Source organism: Mauremys mutica, chromosome 8 (genome assembly GCF_020497125.1).
Source record: "Mauremys mutica isolate MM-2020 ecotype Southern chromosome 8, ASM2049712v1, whole genome shotgun sequence".
NCBI classification, from domain to species: Eukaryota; Metazoa; Chordata; order Testudines; family Geoemydidae; genus Mauremys; species Mauremys mutica.
In genome coordinates this window covers 33263271-33281822 of record NC_059079.1, presented here as the reverse complement: position 1 = coordinate 33281822, position 18552 = coordinate 33263271, and the positions used below count along the sequence as shown (strand labels likewise).

General features: G+C 38.6%; 1 protein-coding gene across 1 annotated transcript in view; it reads right to left on the bottom strand.

Moving 5' to 3' along the window:
* Window positions 1-18233, bottom strand: part of BRDT (bromodomain testis associated) — a 55507-nt gene extending 37274 nt beyond the window's left edge. Inside the window, exons 1-5 of the mRNA XM_045028632.1 lie at window positions 18051-18233; window positions 11883-12125; window positions 7642-7779; window positions 6616-6745; window positions 878-1056 (exon numbers count right to left, since the gene is read on the bottom strand). Coding sequence (XP_044884567.1) covers window positions 878-1056; window positions 6616-6745; window positions 7642-7779; window positions 11883-12074 — 639 coding nt within the window. The 5' untranslated portion in view covers window positions 12075-12125; window positions 18051-18233. The remainder of the gene's footprint in view (window positions 1-877; window positions 1057-6615; window positions 6746-7641; window positions 7780-11882; window positions 12126-18050) is intronic.
* Between the last annotated feature and the right edge of the window lie 319 nt (window positions 18234-18552).

Here is an 18552-nt window from a genome sequence, read left to right as displayed (position 1 = left end):
TCTGAAAAAGGTCTGGCAGAGAGCATGCATGTTTCCAGCTAGAATACTTGAAACAAAGCTAGTTGATATGAGATGGTTTGATCTAACCAAAATGGCGTGTTTTCACACACAGGTCCAGATAGTAGCAATTGTTTCTGGTAGCTCCAGGGCCGACCAGAGGGTGGGTCAAGTGGGGCAATTTGTCCCAGGTCCCGGGCCCAGCAGGGGCCCCTATGAGAATATAGTATTCTGTAGTATTGCAACTTTTTTTTATGGAAGGGGCCCCGAAATTGCTTTGCCCCAGGCCCCCTGAATCCTCTGGGTGGCCTTGGGTAGCTCATACAAAAGATAAATCTACAACAGAATAGTTAACAGGTAGTATGGTTATTTTGAAAACTGAGCATTTCCATCATATCATGGACTTAGTTTACATTAAAACTAGGTCAGTTCCTTTTGAATATTTAATTTGGAAGTTAAGCAGAGATCCGTCCCCATAGTGGGAAACCACCTTTAACTCAATATAGAGCAAAGCTACCAGTCTCTCAAACTATCTTTCTAAAAAACAAAAAAACACATTAACTCACCTGAGGACAAAGAAAAGCAAAACACCAAGATTTAAATATACAGTAACCCTACATTTTGACTCAACCTCTGCCCTATATACTGTAATTAGTGCTGCCCCACTTATTCGAGAGATCAGAAATTGTGTATAAAAAAAAATCTACACTTTATAAGATGCAAGATAAATAGGTTGTGCTTATTCACAGTGCATAATGTTAAATTGTGTTCCATTAGTTTTGTGCATTGTGATCCACACTATACATGGATGTACCAACTACTGCCCCAGACAGTATCAATCTACTTTCATTTAGAAGCCAGTATTCAAAAGGTAACTTACTTTTATTATAGGGAGTGTGGCTGACATGAAGGTAGTTGATTGAGCCATTGACAGAGGGGCTAGCACAAGCTGCTGTGGTACTGGAGTCATCACATGAGGCTGCTTAACAATGCTTTCAAGTTGCTTCTGCAGTTGATTTTGCTTAGTGGTACAAACTCCTGAATCAGGCAGCTGAGCTCCTAATAAATCAAACCAATTTACACTGAGATGTGCACTTTGGTGTCCCAACAATTCCAGTCCTATGTGCTTATAGAAGAGATCTTCTAGGTCATCAAGTCCAGTCTCCTGTCATTGCAGGCAACTTAGTCATAATCCCATTGATGAATGTATCAAACCCCCATCTTTACATGCCAGTCATAATATTTCCTTTCACAAAGCTCCTGTTCGTAGGCCCAAAGGCTACATGATCTTATTTTCAATTGACTAAATACTTACTTGCAATTGGTGCTCTCTGAAGCTATACATAAGTGCAACAATTACCATTCTTGCATCCATGCTCCTAATGCAAGACCAGATGGGGACTCTCCTGGTTTAGATCTGCAGTGCTAGTTCAGCAGTGGAGTCATAGTGCCCCCAAGGGTCTTCAACTGAGTTAATACCCTTGAAAAAAACTGAACTAAACTATTTATCTTTGAAGGCAAAAGTTAGTTAAAACATCTTTTTTTCAGAGACACGGGCTTTTTTAGGTCTTGGAAATAGAATTTCTCCATTGAGGTCTGTCATTTGGATTTAAAAATGTGGAACAGAAGTAGTACTGGAACTAGAAACAGATACCCGATAAACAGTGATGACAGAAATCCTCTCTATAATTTAAGTTCTACTAAGAGCCCAATATTCCAAAAGTAAGTTTACTAATTTGGAGAAGCACTTAGGTAGTCAGCTTGGAAAAGGGATTCTGTAAGACCACTTAAGCAAGCTAATTATTAACTTGAGGAGTTCAAGCATCACTGATTTATTGTTGTGTACTGCAAGTGGCTGCCCTCAGAAATCTCCCATGTGAAGTCTGATTGAAGGTTCAGTGTAGAGGCAGACATTCCTTTAAGGTGACCCTAAAAATCAAAGGCCTGCCAAAGATGTGACAATAAAATATTAGCTCAGCCAAACATTAAGAGATGGTTCTCAGAGCAGAACATGTTGTCGTGATAAGCAAGAGAGGTTGGGTAGGTTATCGCAGGACATTAGTTATTCCACATGAAGTCCTTAAGATCTTTGAAACAGATTGTGGAAGAGAACCTCCCTGAGATGGGTGTCAGAGTGTATGAATAATCTTGATAGGTGACTTATTGAAACTGAATCTTGATACCAGCTCTAAAGTAGTAAGATTCATTTACAGTATCACCTCGTTAATGAAGAATTTAATGTAAGATGGAATGGCACAAAAATGAGGCATCAAAATTGACTCATTTTCCTGCACAATCTTCTCCAAGAGGATGGAAAGGAAAGCTGGAGTTATCCCTAGGAGCCAGCTTTCTTCCTAACTACCACTTGTATAGACTTCCAGGGTAGTGTGGCTGTTGTTAGCATTGGTAATTTTTCCACTGCCACTCTAGCCCTTTCAAGATGTCTGGCCTGGTCCTGTTCAGTATCAAAAATAAGAATAAGCCAGTCTTAAAGAGAAACTAAACTTTCCTTAGGGAGGTTCACGGAGGAACATCAGTAATTTTCTCAGCACAAGTGCTAGCCAAAAGCACCACGAAAGTTTATATATTTAAGTGCCAAATGTTCCAAGGACACTTTGTATCTAGATTAGGCAATAGCCAGTCAGTGGTGACACATACTTTTGAGTAAACTGGAGAAGTGTGGCATTCGTGTAGACGCTCAACATAATGAAGATCCCTTATTCTGCTTCACATGAGGCTTTCAAGCATGGAGGCTTATGGTCTTCTAGGGAGCACTGGGGAGACCAGAAGAGTAACATGGTAAAAAAAAAATAGTAAGTCATGGTCCACCTCAAAGCAGACTGTTTTATTCATCTAGCAGACACCACACCAGGTCATTTTAAGACACTGTAGGGATGCTTAGGGCCAGTTCTCAGGATGGGCAAATTGGCATGCCTGAGGCAACTGCCCTAAGTGCAATGCCACTTGATTTGGGGGGGGGAGGGGCTGTGCTCCCAGTTAGCTTGCCCTTTTTATTTTTGGCTCAGCTGCTTGAGGGGTGGGATGCAACAGGGCAAGGCACAAAAACAGCTAGGGCCTCTCCTTGGGATGCTTCTCAGATATACCCGAGATAAAAGGAAACAGGGAAATCCTCAAGTCTCTTCTTTCTTCTTCAAAAGTAGTAGAACTGTTTGACAGAGGATTAACTTCAGAAACCGTGGAGCCGTGAGACCTCCACCACAAGTAAAGCAGTAACAGAATATTTAAAGAGGAGTCAAAAGACACAAAACAGGACACAATTACAGATTACACAAGTTTTGGTAGATAGCCATCAAGTGACGAGAATGATACAGTAGAGGCAGCTGAGAGCAGTGCCCTTTTACTGTCAGAAGTGAAGGAGTCATGAGAGGCAACTGGAGATAGGGTGCTGCAGCTCTAATTAAGGCAGCACACAGTATCATTTGTTAGTGATAACAGCTCATGACTGCTGGTCTACTGCCAAGTGCACAGACCCAAGAGTTGGCACCTGTGTCATTGTGTATCTATCTTGTAGTTTCAAGGCAAATCCAACATAAATTTACTGGTGATTCCTATAGAGAGGATACATTCTCACATCTTTCCTGTTAAATGTCTCTCTGGCAATGTATAGCATTTTGAAAACAGACAAGCATAAACTTCTGAAACTATGGTAAACATTGTTATGTATAGGGTGACCAGACAGCAAATGTGAAAAATTGGGATGGGGGTGTGTGGGTGGGGTAGTAGGAGCCTATATAAGACCACCCAAAAAAATCGGGACATCTGGTCACCCTAGTTATGTATAACATTTAATAAAAGGTATGACTCACAAAGCTCCAAATATGTAGAGTTGGGGAGCAAGGGGAACCTATTTGGAGAGCATAATGGTAGAGCCATTTTAGATTAGATTAGATTTCCAAAGTTCATGACCAAAGTATATATCCTCATTGTGAAAGGAAATGAGAAGCAGCATATTGTTATGTAGAAGTTAATAAGCCTCTCTACCTTCATTTATTCATTTGAGAGATAGTGAGGTAGGCACTAGTCCAAAAGGTATTAGAATGGTTAATGTTTATACACTAGGGCTGTCAAGCGATTCAAAAATTAATCGCTATTAATCACGTGATTAAACAGAATACCATTTATTTAAATATTTTTGGATGTTTTCTACATTTTCAAATATATTGATTTCAATTACAACACAGAATACAAAGTGTACAGTGCTCACTTTATATTTCTTTTAACAATGCAAATACTTGTAATCAAAAGTAAATAGTACTTTTCAATTCACCTAATACAAGTACCATAGTGCAATCTCCATCATGAAAGCTGAACTTACAAATGTAGATGTAAAAAAAAAAATAAAAAAAATCCTGCCTTAAAAAATAAAACCATCTAAAATTTTAGAGCCTACATATCCACTCAGTCCTACTTCTTGTTCAGCCAATCGCTAAGACAAATAAATATCTTGCAACACTGGCTAGAACAGTGCCATGCAAACACCTGTTTTAACTTTCAGGTGATGTTGTAAACAGGAAGCAGGCAGCATTATCTCCTGCAAATGTAAACAAATTTATGTGCCAGATAGGGTGACCAGACAGTAAGTGTGAAAAATCGGGACAGGGGTGAGGGGTAATAGGTGCCTATAGAAGAAAATGCCCCAAATATCAGGACTGTCCCTATAAAATAGGAACGTCTGGCCACCCTAGTGCCAGTTGCGCTAAAGATTCATATGTCCCTTCATGCTTCAACCACCATTCCAGGGGACGTGCGTCCACACTGATGATGAATTCTGCTCAACAACAATCCAAAGCAGTGAAAACCGATGCACGGTTCATTTATCATCATCTGAGTCAGATGCCACCAGCAGAAGATTGATTCTCCTTTTTGGTAGTTTCCACATCAGAGTGTTGCTCTTTTAAGACTTCTGAAAGCATGCTCCACTCCTCGTCCCACTCAGATTTTGGAAGGCACTTTAGATACTTAAACCTTGGGTTTTGTGCTGTAGCTATCTTTAGAGATCTCATATTGGACCTTCTTTGCATTTTGTCAAATCTGCAGTGCAAGTGTTCTTAAAATGAAAAACATGTGCTGGGTCATCATCCGAGACTGCTATAACGTGAAATATATGGCAGAATGTGGGCAAAACAGAGCAGGAGACATACAATTCTCCCACAAGGAGTTCAGTCACAAATTTAATTAACACATCAGCAGCATGGAAGCATATCCTCTAGAATGGTGGTCAAAGCAGGAAGGAGCATATGAATGTTTAGCATACCTGGCACGTTAATACCTTGCAATGCCGGCTAAAAAAGTGTAATGCAAATGCCTGTTCTCACTTTCTGGTGACATTGTAAACAAGAAGCGGGCAGCATTATCTCCTGTAAATGTAAAGAAATTTATTTGTCTTAGCGATTGGCTGAACAAGAAGTAGGACTGAGTGGATATGTAGGCTCTAAAATTTTAGATGGTTTTATTTTTAATGCAGTTTTTTTGTACATAGTTCTACATTTGTAAGTTGCACTTTCATGATAAAGATTGCACTACAGTACTTTCATGAGGTGAAAATACTATGTTTTGTTTATCATTTTTACAGTGAAAATATTCGTAATAAAATATACACTTTGTATTGTGTTGTAATTGAAATATATATATGAAAATGTAGAAAAACATCCAAATTATTTAATAAATTTCAATTGGTATTCTATTGTATAACAGTGCAATTAAAACAGATTAATCTTGATTAATTTTTTTAACCTGATTAATTTGAGTTAGTCATGTGATTTAACTGCGATTAATCAAGAGCCCTATTCTAAATATATTTCTTTATACAGCACCTTTAATCAGCAGATCACACTTCTATGAAGTGCTCAGAAACATCTTAATTTTACAGAAAGAGAAGCAGAGATACAAGAATACTAAATAATTTTATCAATGACAAACAGTAATTTAGTGACAGATAAGAATAGAAAACCAGACAGCAGAGGAGTGCAGGTCAAGAGCTATCACACCTGGAAGAAGCTAGCACAGATTTGTATTTCCCTCTTCAAATACTTAATTTTACTTTTAACTTCCTAACTTAAAAGTATACCAACTAGCTTATTTTTTTTTAATTGTAAGTCAATAATGGAATATATGCACTGCACTTCTGCTCCTTTCAGGAAGCATCTTTCATCAGATGGATAAAGAATTTTTCCTATAACTATATTACTGTACCTGTTAACTGTCAATGCAGAGAATGAGCTAAACCTCAAACTCCTGTCAAAAGGCAGATTTTTTTAAAAAGTTATTCAGCGAGAACTGGAGAGGGTATTTATTATTGGCATATTGAACCTGCTTAAACCTTGAAGCAATGATTTTTTGCCTGTCTACTGAATTCCAGGAAAATCAAGTGACAGTTGTCATTTTGTGAAATACAGAGTCCTGACCAACTGCTCCACAGCAAAGTTTAGTAGCATTAGATTTTAGTTCAAATAGGACAGTCGCCAATAAAATTTTACTAATCTATAGACTTGTCAATAATATCAACTCTCTCACAATTTGATGTTTATGAAAAAAGTAATTAAAATGTGAACTGTTAGCAAGTTAATACATTAACACTGTATGTAGTCTAGTATTTACCTTCTTGTTTCTTCCCTTTTCTTTTCCCTTTGTTAACAATAACTATTCTCTCTTCTGGAGGCATTTGTGACACTTTCTGCAGAAATACTTTTTCTAGCTCTTGTGCCATAAAAACAATGTCATCACCTGGCTGCAAGATATACCGGTAATTATGTTTGTAAATCACAGAATATAGGCAATATACTTTAATACAAGAATATTACATTCAGTAGCATTATAATACACCCATGTTCTGTTGCATCATGCATTACAAGTTTACTGTCAATCTGAAGTGAGATTATAGGGTTTCTAAATAAAGTCTGATTACAGAACAACCTTAAAAAGGTTACATAACCCACCCCACCAGTTCCACAAGTTATGATCATATTGAAAAATATAAATGCCCCTCCATCCCTTTATTATTTCCTTCTATATTTCCCCAACCATCCCACTCCTACACAGAGACAAATTTCAGGCTGTTCACTTGAGCATCCTTCAAATCCTAAGGATATGGCAATCAAGTATTAAAACAAAACTGCCTGAGTTTGCCACGCATAAGAAGCATTTTAAAAGTTGCTTCTTCCCTTGGTCTGTCACACACTATTTTGTCAGTAATTATACATTGCAAAGCTCATCTATTCACCCACCTTCCTGAAGGAGTGGAGTGTGGAATTCAGGATAATCAGGAGTGTGTGTCTTACTTATGATAAGCTTTTTAATTGTTAGACATATCTGCTGTGCGATTACATGGGCTATTTTGTGTAGTGTTGTAGTGGGTTTGTTGGTAGTATCCTTGTATGGGGACATTTATCCTTTTGATGAATTGTACAGATGGCTAGAGGTTGACTAGGTGCTTTTGGTAAGTTTGAATAAATATTAGCAGCCTATTTAAATAAATGTTTTCTATTAAAATTCAGAGACACGTTAGGTTAGTTGGCCGTTACAAGTAACAAAATGCATCAATAGCGAACACTTTCAGAATTGGGTATATGGCCTACTGAACACTATACATTTACTACAGTCCCTTCTTTTTAGCATTTTACATACCTTGTTATACACATAGCAGTTCGTGAACATAGTTTTAAAGTCTTCAATGCAGTCTGTAGCTTTTGTATAATAATTATGTTCCAAACGCTTTTTAATTGTGCTCAAGTCCATGGGTTTCTTAATGATATTATAATAATCCTGTAGTTTTGAAAAAGATGGTTAAAACCATACAATTTGTGAATTTAATTTAAGAGTTACTAGGACACGAGTGCTCTTGTACATTTGAGGACAACCTGTTAGCCTTTACAGGAGAATAGAACTACTATGTTGCTGAATTTGGAATAGGAACATTCCATTAAAAGAAAGCTTCCTTCAGGTTTAAAGTTACCATTAAAAGCATCGTAAGTGCCACAACAGCAGAGGTACTATGGAACTTAATTTCTTTGTACTCCTCCCATTGCATGATAGATTTTTTTTTAAAGAGTATTCATTTCAATAGTATTAGGACCATGTGGCTAAATGGCACTTCTGCTAGGAATAATAGTTCTCTTGTATAGCACTTTTCATCTGTTGGTCTCAAAGCAATTTACAAGTGAAAATAAGTATCCCCATTTCCCAGATGAAGAAATGGAAGCAAAGACAGGCAAAGAGACTTGCACAAAATTGCAGGCAGAGCTGGGAATAGAGTCAAGGTCTCTTGATGTCTGTCCAGTACATTATCCATTGGGCCATGGTGCTTCCCTAAAAACAAAGGTGAATTCAATCCCTAGCTGACTGACTCTTAAATTAAAAGAGAGAGTCCTAGTAGAACTGCTTACTTCCGCCTCTGGGAATTAGCACACAGTTGTTAATCTCTAGGTTAGAAGAAATCAGAAACATTCAACAGTTTCACACTCCCATTAACTGTGTTACATATGCTTCAAATAATTATGTTAGTAATGACGACCTCTGAAGCACCTCTAACTAGAGCAATGTATCCACTGGAACAAAAGGCTCAATGCATCATAATAATGTTTAAGTATCTGTTCAACAACATGACCAGAAGAACATTTAAACTACACAGCTAAAAAACAGCTATTGTCAAACTACTGATCTCTTCTGCCACCTCCTGTCCCCTTTTGGTGTCAGAAGAGTAAAGTTAGACATTCGTTGTCCTTGTAACGAAGCCAGACAGAATTTATTGTAGATTATGCAAAAGTTGAAGCTACACTATTTCCGAAAGTATGTGTTAAACTCTAAGTGGCTGCCTTAGAAATTTGAAGAGGCAGAACTGTCCTGAGGCTAACTACAATTGTTGCCACAACTTTGAATGAATGACCTACAATATTAACCTTAAGTGACAGTTTCTCCTAAGAACAAAAACAAAATGCAGACGACAGTCACTTTGACAGTGCTTTTGGACAAACTGACCAAATGAGTTTGTCAAGATACACAGATATGGATAAAGGGTTTTGTCTGCTGCTCCAAATAAAACTGATTGTCTGGAGGGACTGATTTATGAGAAAATGTTAAAAGAACTAAGTATTTATATCAAAGTTTGGTTAAGTAACAACTACGTAACGGAAACAATTTATAAATGGCTGGTACACGTGGGCACTAATGAAAGGCAAGTTTAAGGGTAATCTAATGGGATAACCAGGAGAAACTTGACTGAGTTGAGAAATTATAAACCTAAGAGCAACATCTTTCAGCATATTAAAAGTCTAAGGGCAGTTGTGGTGGAAGCCCCATTCCTTGACAAGACTAGAATAATATATACCCCTTTACCCTCCCAAAAATTAGAAAGAATACAGCAGCATCCTGAGGGAGTTCAGAATTGGGTAACAGTAATGGTTCAAGGCATAAAACCTCATATTGAGAGAGACCAGGATTGCATAACCTGAAATGCAAAAAAGAGTACACAATATAATTAATGTTATTGAGAAAATAGAATGAACAGAAGTTTGATTTGTCTCATAATACAAGGAACAGTCAGACACACCAAATTGTGCAGAGAGTTTAGAACTGATGAAAGGAAGCACTTTTTCCACATAATACACAATTTGCTTGTGGAACTCATTGCCACAGGATCTCATCAAGACCAAGAGCTTTACAAGATGAGAGTTATAGCCAGAGTTAATTATGTAAAAACACACACACACAAAACAAACAAGGATTTGGGCAGGGATAAAAGCACTCATACTTCAGTGCATAAGCCAAAAACTATTCAGGGTTAGGAAAAAGCTTTATTTGGGGACAAGTAATCCCATAATCACTCGTTGAGGTTTGTTACACCTTTCTTTAGCATTGTTCAGAAACAGATCCTTAGTGGCATACTACTGGGCCACTGGTCTGATTCAGTATGGCAATTGCTATGTTTCTAAGTCTTCTTTGGTAAGGTATTAGAAAGATGTTAGATCATCTAGTTAATTTCTATTCTTTTAATTTTATAGTGTGCTATTTCAGAAAATAAGTATTCATTGGTCCAGACAGAGATTGATGCTATAATCCAGCATTTAGGGCACTCACCTAGGATGTGAGACACTCAGGTTTCAAGTCCCTGCTCTAAATCAAGTAGAGTGGGGATTCAAATCTGGGTCTCCCACATCCCAGGTGAGCAGCCTAACCCCTGGGCTGTGACTGGATATACACTTTCTTGAGAGGAAGTCTATAGAACAAGCAAGAACCAAGCCATTGAAAACAACGCTCATAACTCAAGGACTTCCAAACTGAGAAGTGTGGCTAGCCTTCTTTTAGGAGGTATGCATACATTTATAGGCGATTTTAAGAATGGAATATTGCCTTTTTAAGTTTCTTGAAGGTTATCTAAGGGGGTCTGCTATTAAAATGTTGCACTACAGTGAAAATGAAAGTTAAAAAATCAGAAGTTTGGTCTTTCACTTAAAAGTCAAGACGACTTTAGATTACCACAATGAGCTATGCTGGTCAACTGATGCGTAATTCTGTATTTGAAATGGAGATTTTGACAGGACAGATATAGGGAGAAACCAGACTATCCTAGCAACAAAATGACCACACATTCTTAGTTCTTTCACCACTCAAACAAGTTAAAGTCTCAGGTTGCCCCTACATCAAGCCCCCGGAAGAGTGAGTGAAAGCCATACAGCAGGCATATGGTGTTGAGGAAGTCTCACAAGGTTTATTTTTTTAAAACTCTTAGTATTTGTATTCATCTTCTCTGCAGTGTAGAAAAAAAGATAAGTGATACACTGTTAGCAGAACAGAGAAAGAAGCTTATGAGCATCATCGGTCAGTTTCACCACCTTCCCATCAGAGAGACATGATGATTACTGAAAAGAAGTAATCCATTAATTTCCTGGTGTAAAGTGTGAAGTGCTTGGACATGTCACAAACAAAACCAAATGTCGATCAAACAAACATTACGCATCTTCAATAGTCAATATTTTCTAATAAGTCTTACATGCATAAAAGTAAATATAGCATTTTAAACTGTTCCAAAGGTGCTGTATTTTCAGATTATGAAGCATTAAGGAGTGCTAACTTCTAAGGGGTCCGTGAGAGGTGTTGACACTATTCTCAGAACCCTGAACTAAAGTTTGAATGGATACATAATGCTCTATAAAATGTTTAAAAGAGGTCAGGAAACTATTGACTATTTTAAGAGCAGGTGTCTTTAGAAGGGTACCCCACTCCGACCCCCCAAGAGAAAGCTTTTTCTAGTGGGAAATTCATCTGGGTTTTTCTTTCTAATATTTCTCTTGTGCACATCAGGTCCCTGACATCTTTAAACATTCCCACCAGAAACTCAAATGAGGCCTTAAAACAGACAAACATAACATTAAATCGGGATGGTATTTTGACAAGTTGCATCAGATTTTCAGTGGTAGAAGCTATTTGGATTTTCTCCACTCTGGAGAAAGCGGCTGCAAGATCTCAGACAGACCTGATAGCTACTTATTGGGGACAATACCGTTTAGAAGCAAGTATTATTTCCTGACAATTCCTATCATAATGTAGTCATGGAAGAGTAAAGCTCTGGGCTAAGAGTCTGTGCTGCACCTCTATGAAGTGCAGCCCAGAACTTGCAGCTCAGGAGTAGCTGGGTGGGGTGGTTTAAGACCCCTATATAGACTTCCCCATTCTGGGCTGCTTTGTGGGCTGAAATACTTCTGGCATAATGTAGATAGTCCCAGGGGCCTAAACTGCAGCACTGAAATCTGCTACTCTACAGAGATTCTGGACATTTTTTCAAGACAACATTTCAGTTCACCTTTAAGATTTCACTTGCTTATTCTTCAACATATTATAAGGCTTAATACAATACTCAAATGGAGTCTTACAGGAAGGTTTAGTGCTGCAGCATCTACAGGCTGGTGAAATGGCCAGGAAAAGTTGTGTCTCCACATAGCTTTCATGACCACCCTCTGTAAATATTGAAGTTGATTTGTTAAACAGCCAGTTTTTTTAGGATTGATATATTCTGGAGGTGGAGGATTAACAATAGTTGGACGCTGTTGATTTGGAACAGACATCTTTAGTGAGTTTCTATAGCCACATGTTCCAAGGTCTGTTATAGCATCAATCTGTGAAGAAAAAAAAACAAGTTTTAATATAATTAGTATAAATATTGTGGGACAAACCAAGTCAGGAAAGGTATAAGCTTTCAGTACATAAGGTGAAAGAGACTGCTACATGCAATACTAAACACATTCATTTTTAGCTCCTTTAATGAAACAGTTCATTGGATGCATCTCTAACAGTGATAAGGCACACTTGAGATCACGGAAATGACATAGGATACCGGAAAAACCTGGAATTATGGGTCTGGATAACTCAAACACCGAGTTAGTTTTCCACTTATACTCATTCATGGGCCCAACTTCTGTTGGTGAAGGAGACAAGCTTTTGAGCTTATAGAGACCTGAAGAAGAGCTCCGTGTAAGCTCAAAAGCTTGTCTCTCTCCCCAACAGAGGTTGGGCCAATAAAAGATATTACCTTATCCACCTTGACTAATATCCTGGGACCAACATGGCTACCACACACACACAATTTTTCCTAGATTTGAAGCTCAGGTTAGAAATCTCAGCTGCTGTATAATACAGATTTTTGCTGTAGAACAGGTCAAGATTTGCATGAAATCTGTTTGATTTTTCAAATTACAGTAATGTGCAGCTTTACAGATGTGTTGGTCTGACCTAGAATACAAGAATAGGTCTAATATTAACTGTCTCAGACATCTCTACCAAACCACTTCAGTTATGACATGCAACCACCATATAAAATTGCATATTCAAATAAAACTTGGCTTTGATTATCTGTTTTTCCAGGTTTGGCCATATGCACAAGAATATCATTTGTATCTTTAGAACATCCTTGTTATGTACAAACAAGACTGCAACAGCTTTATGGAATGCTACCCTGGGACACCATCTTAGTGCATTTGAAATCAGTTAAGGGGACATTACTAGAGATTGCTTGCAATCATTAGACTTTTGCCAGTAGATAGTGCTGTTGTGCTAAACTTAATCAGTCTTTAGCATGTTAGAATGCAAATATGTATTCACTTAAGAGTAGGAATAAAAGGTTATTTAAGAATAGTGTTGTGTAGTACAAGTTACTACAAGACTAATCATATTGTCATCCAGTTTAGAGCTGAGAAGATACCTGAAACAAGAATTTTAAACACCTTAAGTAGAAAAAGGATTATTTCTGAATGTTACCAGATAATTGTTAGAAAATGAAACCAGAGCATAACTTTTATTACTGATTTTACCCAAGAGGAAGCTAAATTTTAAGTTACAATACAAGTAAATTCAAAAACTATAGGCTGTCATTTTCTGCTGACCTTACTAAAGCAAATATTATTCAGTGAAAAATAATCCAATCCAATTTCTGTTTGCAAACCAAAAGACAAATAAAAAACCACACACATCTTTGATCAAGATATACAGTGAGATGTGATATTTTCCAAGCAGAAACAATTGTTAGCTTTGAGTTGATTAAAACAAGTCTAACACCTTAAACTCATTCTTACTGTAAGGAGAGCATCTTGTCAGACATGAAATATTACATCTGACATTTTGATCTGTTTTCTCATTTATTTTTGCATTTAAAAAGAAGCCTCATCTCTAGCTGTGCTTGTAGATCAGAACTGTTCTGATTTCTCTCCCATCTCTGTAACTTACAGAAAATAGAATTTTCCAATGGATATTGTCATTAATGTAAAACAGTTTCTTCAGCTAATTTAATTTCTTACTACCGATAAGTTAGCCTAGCAGTGTTCACATCAGCCAATTGTACCCAGTCAGAGACTGTATCAATAGCCAAAGCTTGCTATTGACTTTCAAGCTTATTCATTTAAGGAGCTGGAATGTCAAATTATACTGTATCTCAAGGTACTTTTTGGTCAACCATTTTAATAAATAAGCTGATAAACTCTTTAATGTTGGTCATTAAGCAAAGACAGGCTAAGCTGTACAGTTTATAATAACAGATCCAATAATGATAATTGAAAGATGCATGTAAACATAGGGCTTTGGAGTGGAGCCTGGAGCTGGAGCACAGCTCCAAAGCCCTGAAAATATTTGTTGTATTTATTTTTCTAAGCAATGCTTTAACTTTAGGACAGACCTACCATACTGTACAATTTTAAAAGGGAAAAATTATATTTTATGCCTAGTGTAAAACAAACCCTGGGATTATGCAGATATTTTAATAGTTGCATAATTCCCTTTAAATTGTAGAATAATTATATTCCATTGTCAAAGTTTTCTAGAGAAACTAAAGTCTGGCTCTTCTTTTTGTAAAGCAAATCCTGAAAGCCAGTGGGAAGTTGGGCAACTCATTTCTTTATGTGTTTTTGAACATCCCATCTTAAAAAATGAACTGATTCAGGCTGTCACAGCCTGAGAGTAGCAGCTCTAAGTAAGGTGTGAACTGCCTCATTCATCTCAATCCTATGTAAACTCTGGAGATTGACACGTGTTTGACCATATCACAGCTGATCACTGTAGCAGACATTTATTCAGAGCTATTGGACATTGGGTAGGGTGTAGCAAAGTACTCAATTGCTGTCAAGTGTTGCAGGGCAGGGCAGCAAAGGCATTCAGGGGCCTGGTCTACACTACGCGTTTAAACCGAATTTAGCAGCGTTATACCGATTTAACCCTGCACCCGTCCACACAACGAGGCCCTTTATATTGATATAAAGGGCTCTTTAAACCGGTTTCTGTACTCCTCCCCGACAAGAGGAGTAGCGCTGAAATCGGTATTGCCATGTCGGATTAGGGTTAGTGTGGCCGCAAATCGACGGTATTGGCCTCCGGGAGCTATCCCACAGTGCACCATTGTGACCGCTCTGGAAAGCCATCTGAACTCGGATGCACTGGCCAGGTAGACAGGAAAAGCCCCGCAAACTTTTGAATTTCATTTCCTGTTTGCCCAGCGTGGAGCTCTGATCAGCACGGGTGGCGATGCAGTCCCAAATCCAAAAAGAGCTCCAGCATGGACCGTACGGGAGATACTGGGTCTGATCGCTGTATGGGGAGACAAATCTGTTGCATCAGAGCTCCGGTACAGAAGACGAAATGACAAAGCATTTGAAAAGATCTCCAGGCTATGATAGACAGAGGCCACAGCAGGGACTCAGCACAGTGCTGCGTGAGAAGCGTAACAGAAAGCCAAAGAATCAAATGGACGCTCATGGAGGGAGGGAGGGGGTACTGAGGACTCCAGCTATCCCACAGTCTCCGAAAAGCATTTGCATTCTTGGCTGAGCTTCAAGTGCCTGAAGGGTCAAAAACATTTTCTCGGGTGTTTCAGGGTGTATGTCATCAATTTACACCCTTCCCCCGCCCCCGAAAGGAAAAAAAATCATTTCTCGCCTTTTTTCAACGTCATCCTATGTCTACTGCATGCTGCTGGTAGACGGGGTGCTGGAGCGCTAAACAACAGCATCCTCTCCTCTCTTCTCCCCTCCCCGGTGGCAGACGGTACAGTGCAGAAGGACTAGTATCCGTTCTCATCATCAGCCCGTGAGTGCTCCTGGCTGGCCTCAGTGAGGTCGGCCGGGAGCACCTGGGTAAAAATAGGAATGACTCCTGGTCATTCCCAGCAGATGGTACAGAACGGCTGGTAACCGTCCTCATCATAGCAACTGGGGGCTGAGCTCTATCAGGTCCCCCCCGTCATGTCTAAAGAAACGATTCTGTACTGCCTGGACTTTGGAATCTTTTCATTCTGACTGCTCTATCACACTGCAGTCAGAAGCCAAAAAAGAGTAGCAGTAGAGTCAACACAGAGCCTTCTCCTGCACTATTGCTGCCCTGCCAATTCATTGTATCATCACTAAGGATTATTTATTATTTTCCTATTTAATTCATTAAAAACTTCAAATTAGTTTACCTGAACTTGCTGCAGAAGTTCTGTACCTCAGAAGCCAAACTTGCAAAAAAAGCTAGCCAAGATTCTGGGAATTCACTCAGCACTCCACACAAGAAGAGAAGATGATGGCTGGTTGCAATATGCCCAGCATGAAAGGACAAGACAGCTCAGCACATAAAGCTTTTATGTTGTGCTACTAAAGAGGCAGTGGACAGGAAGGACAGAGCACGTTTCATGAGTCTCGGTTGCTTGCTACATAAGCAGTATCTAGTGTACCATAGAGGACATGCTGCCTTGCGTATAAAAGTTTCTATCACTGAATTCTAGTATAGTCTAGTTCCAATCATAGTTTATAGGTATTCAAGACAAATTATTAGCCATTGAATAATTTAAATTGAATTTCTGACTACTATTTGCAGGAATAAATATTCATTGGGATAGTTCCATTAATACCTAGCTGTTACATGGCATTTCATCAGAAGATCTTAAAGAGCTCAAAAGGAAGGAAGTAGCCATTTGACAGATGAGTAAACTGACAGAGAAAGTGATTTAGTCAAGGTCAACCAGCAGACCCATTATAGACCTGGGAATAAAACACAGGGTTTTGAATCCCAGCCCAGTGTTCTGTCCACTAGGCTTCAGCCAAATGCCATTTCTTAGCAATCCTTTTTGCTGGGAGGCAGTTTTAAGCTGTGTATTGTTTTTCAGCCACAGGTATAAAAGCCATCTTTTAAAAATGGTATTGAAAATTCCTTTCCCTTTAATTTTTTAAATAAAGTATCAGATTTAAATTGGTTACTAGGTTTAAGATTGGACATTAAAAGGTAAAGACAAAGGTAAAAGAAAAGGTTGTAATTGGGCAAGAATTAAAAGATTGTATAGGAAACATCATATAATTTAATTTGAAGCACTTTTAGTAGTTAGGGTTATAAAATGCTGAAAAAATTAAATAGTGTCAGAGTAACCAAGTGATCAGGCAGAGCAGCTTTTAGGCACACAATAGTTTATATAGCACCTGGGACCTAGTGTGTTTTAATTAAGGGGATGGCAGCTAACACCCATCATTTTGGAGAGTGCTGTGGGATCCTTAACTTCCATATCTACACAGACAGTAGAAACAGTCAGAAGAGATAACTTTAACCTTGCACCTGAAGGACAAAGTTGTTTTTATTTTTTAAACCAGCACTTTCCCTCCTGTAAAATAAGATCCTTTGTATGTATATGAAAGCAAGGATTTGAGTAATTTCTGTCCAAATAAGTTATTTGAGGTCCTCCCGCTTCCCCCACAACTGTAGAGTTACACTATTGCCAGCCCCCAAGCAGTCAAAAGGTCAGAAGGCTAACCCTCAGAAGTCATGAGATTTTAGGAAATAGTAAGTTTTTTTGTTTGTTTTAAGTAAAGACTGAGCAACTCCCATAATCACATCACTCCAAGAGTTAGTATCTTTCTTAAAGCACTATCAGGAGTCAGAATCAAGTCATAAGATTTGGAACAGTCTCATGAGATTTTAGTTCACATGTTATACCACAGGTAATATTAGTTATCTGCTAGAAAGTGTATGGGAAAGCTGAAAGGTTCCCTTTATAAAAAGAATAGGATTTTTAGGACATACTTAGCTTCTATACCCCCTTCCTGGAAACACATGCCATTACTCAAGATCAGCCACTCACACATTAACACACCACGTTTGAACAGAGATATGCTATCTGCCAAGATTTCTGTATGCACTAGAAGCATTAGTTCCTCCAACTAACAAAAAGCTGTTATATACTTGATGTTCACTGTTGTTTTTAATAAAATGTTTACTTAAGTACCGGGGGGGCAGGGGGGAAGAGAAGGAAACCCAACACAACTAGTCTAGGCCCTATAGGACTCATCAGAGCCTCCCCACCCCCATCTCAATCTCCATCAGCAGTTCAGATTCCTTTTTCAGAAGGGCTGTTATATTATCCCCAAAGCCATGAGTTTATTGAACACCAGCCAGCAAGGCTAGCCCTGTAAATATTAGCTCTAAAATGGCACCAATGTACAGCTGCTGTCAGAGACAAGCCAGACCAAATAGCATCACCACTAACCAGCTAAAAGCCTGAGTACAACCTTTACTTAAACCAGACATCCATTTACCTCAACCCCAGGGAAGTAGCCTCAGCTCAGCATCTCCCTGCCTGCAGAGGAAGAACAGAACCTCAGAGCAGGAAGGGGGAAGGCTTATTTAATTCTTCCCACAGCTGCTTTATCTCTGTAATACAATCACACATACAAAGTATAGGGATAGGTCCCCAGCCTAAGCTAGAGTAGAGCCTTCATCTCTGTTCCAACAGTGTTCTTGATCAGGGATTTATCATTATAAAATGGAAGCAGCTGGCAGGAGTCAATAGTGACCACCTGGTTATTTATACTTAGGCCCACCCATTCATTGGCTGGTCAGCAAACCAGTTGGAAAAAGTAAAATCTGGAGCCAGACAATTTTTGTTCCCCACTACTCCACACTCTAATGTCTAAGGAGAGAGCAAGTGTTGATGCAACCTGGATCCAGCACCTGGATCCTGCTGATCCAGTCAGTTTTTGGCCCCAATCCTTCAAAATCTACTGCCTGAATAAAAAACAAGTTTTACTACCCCTGCTG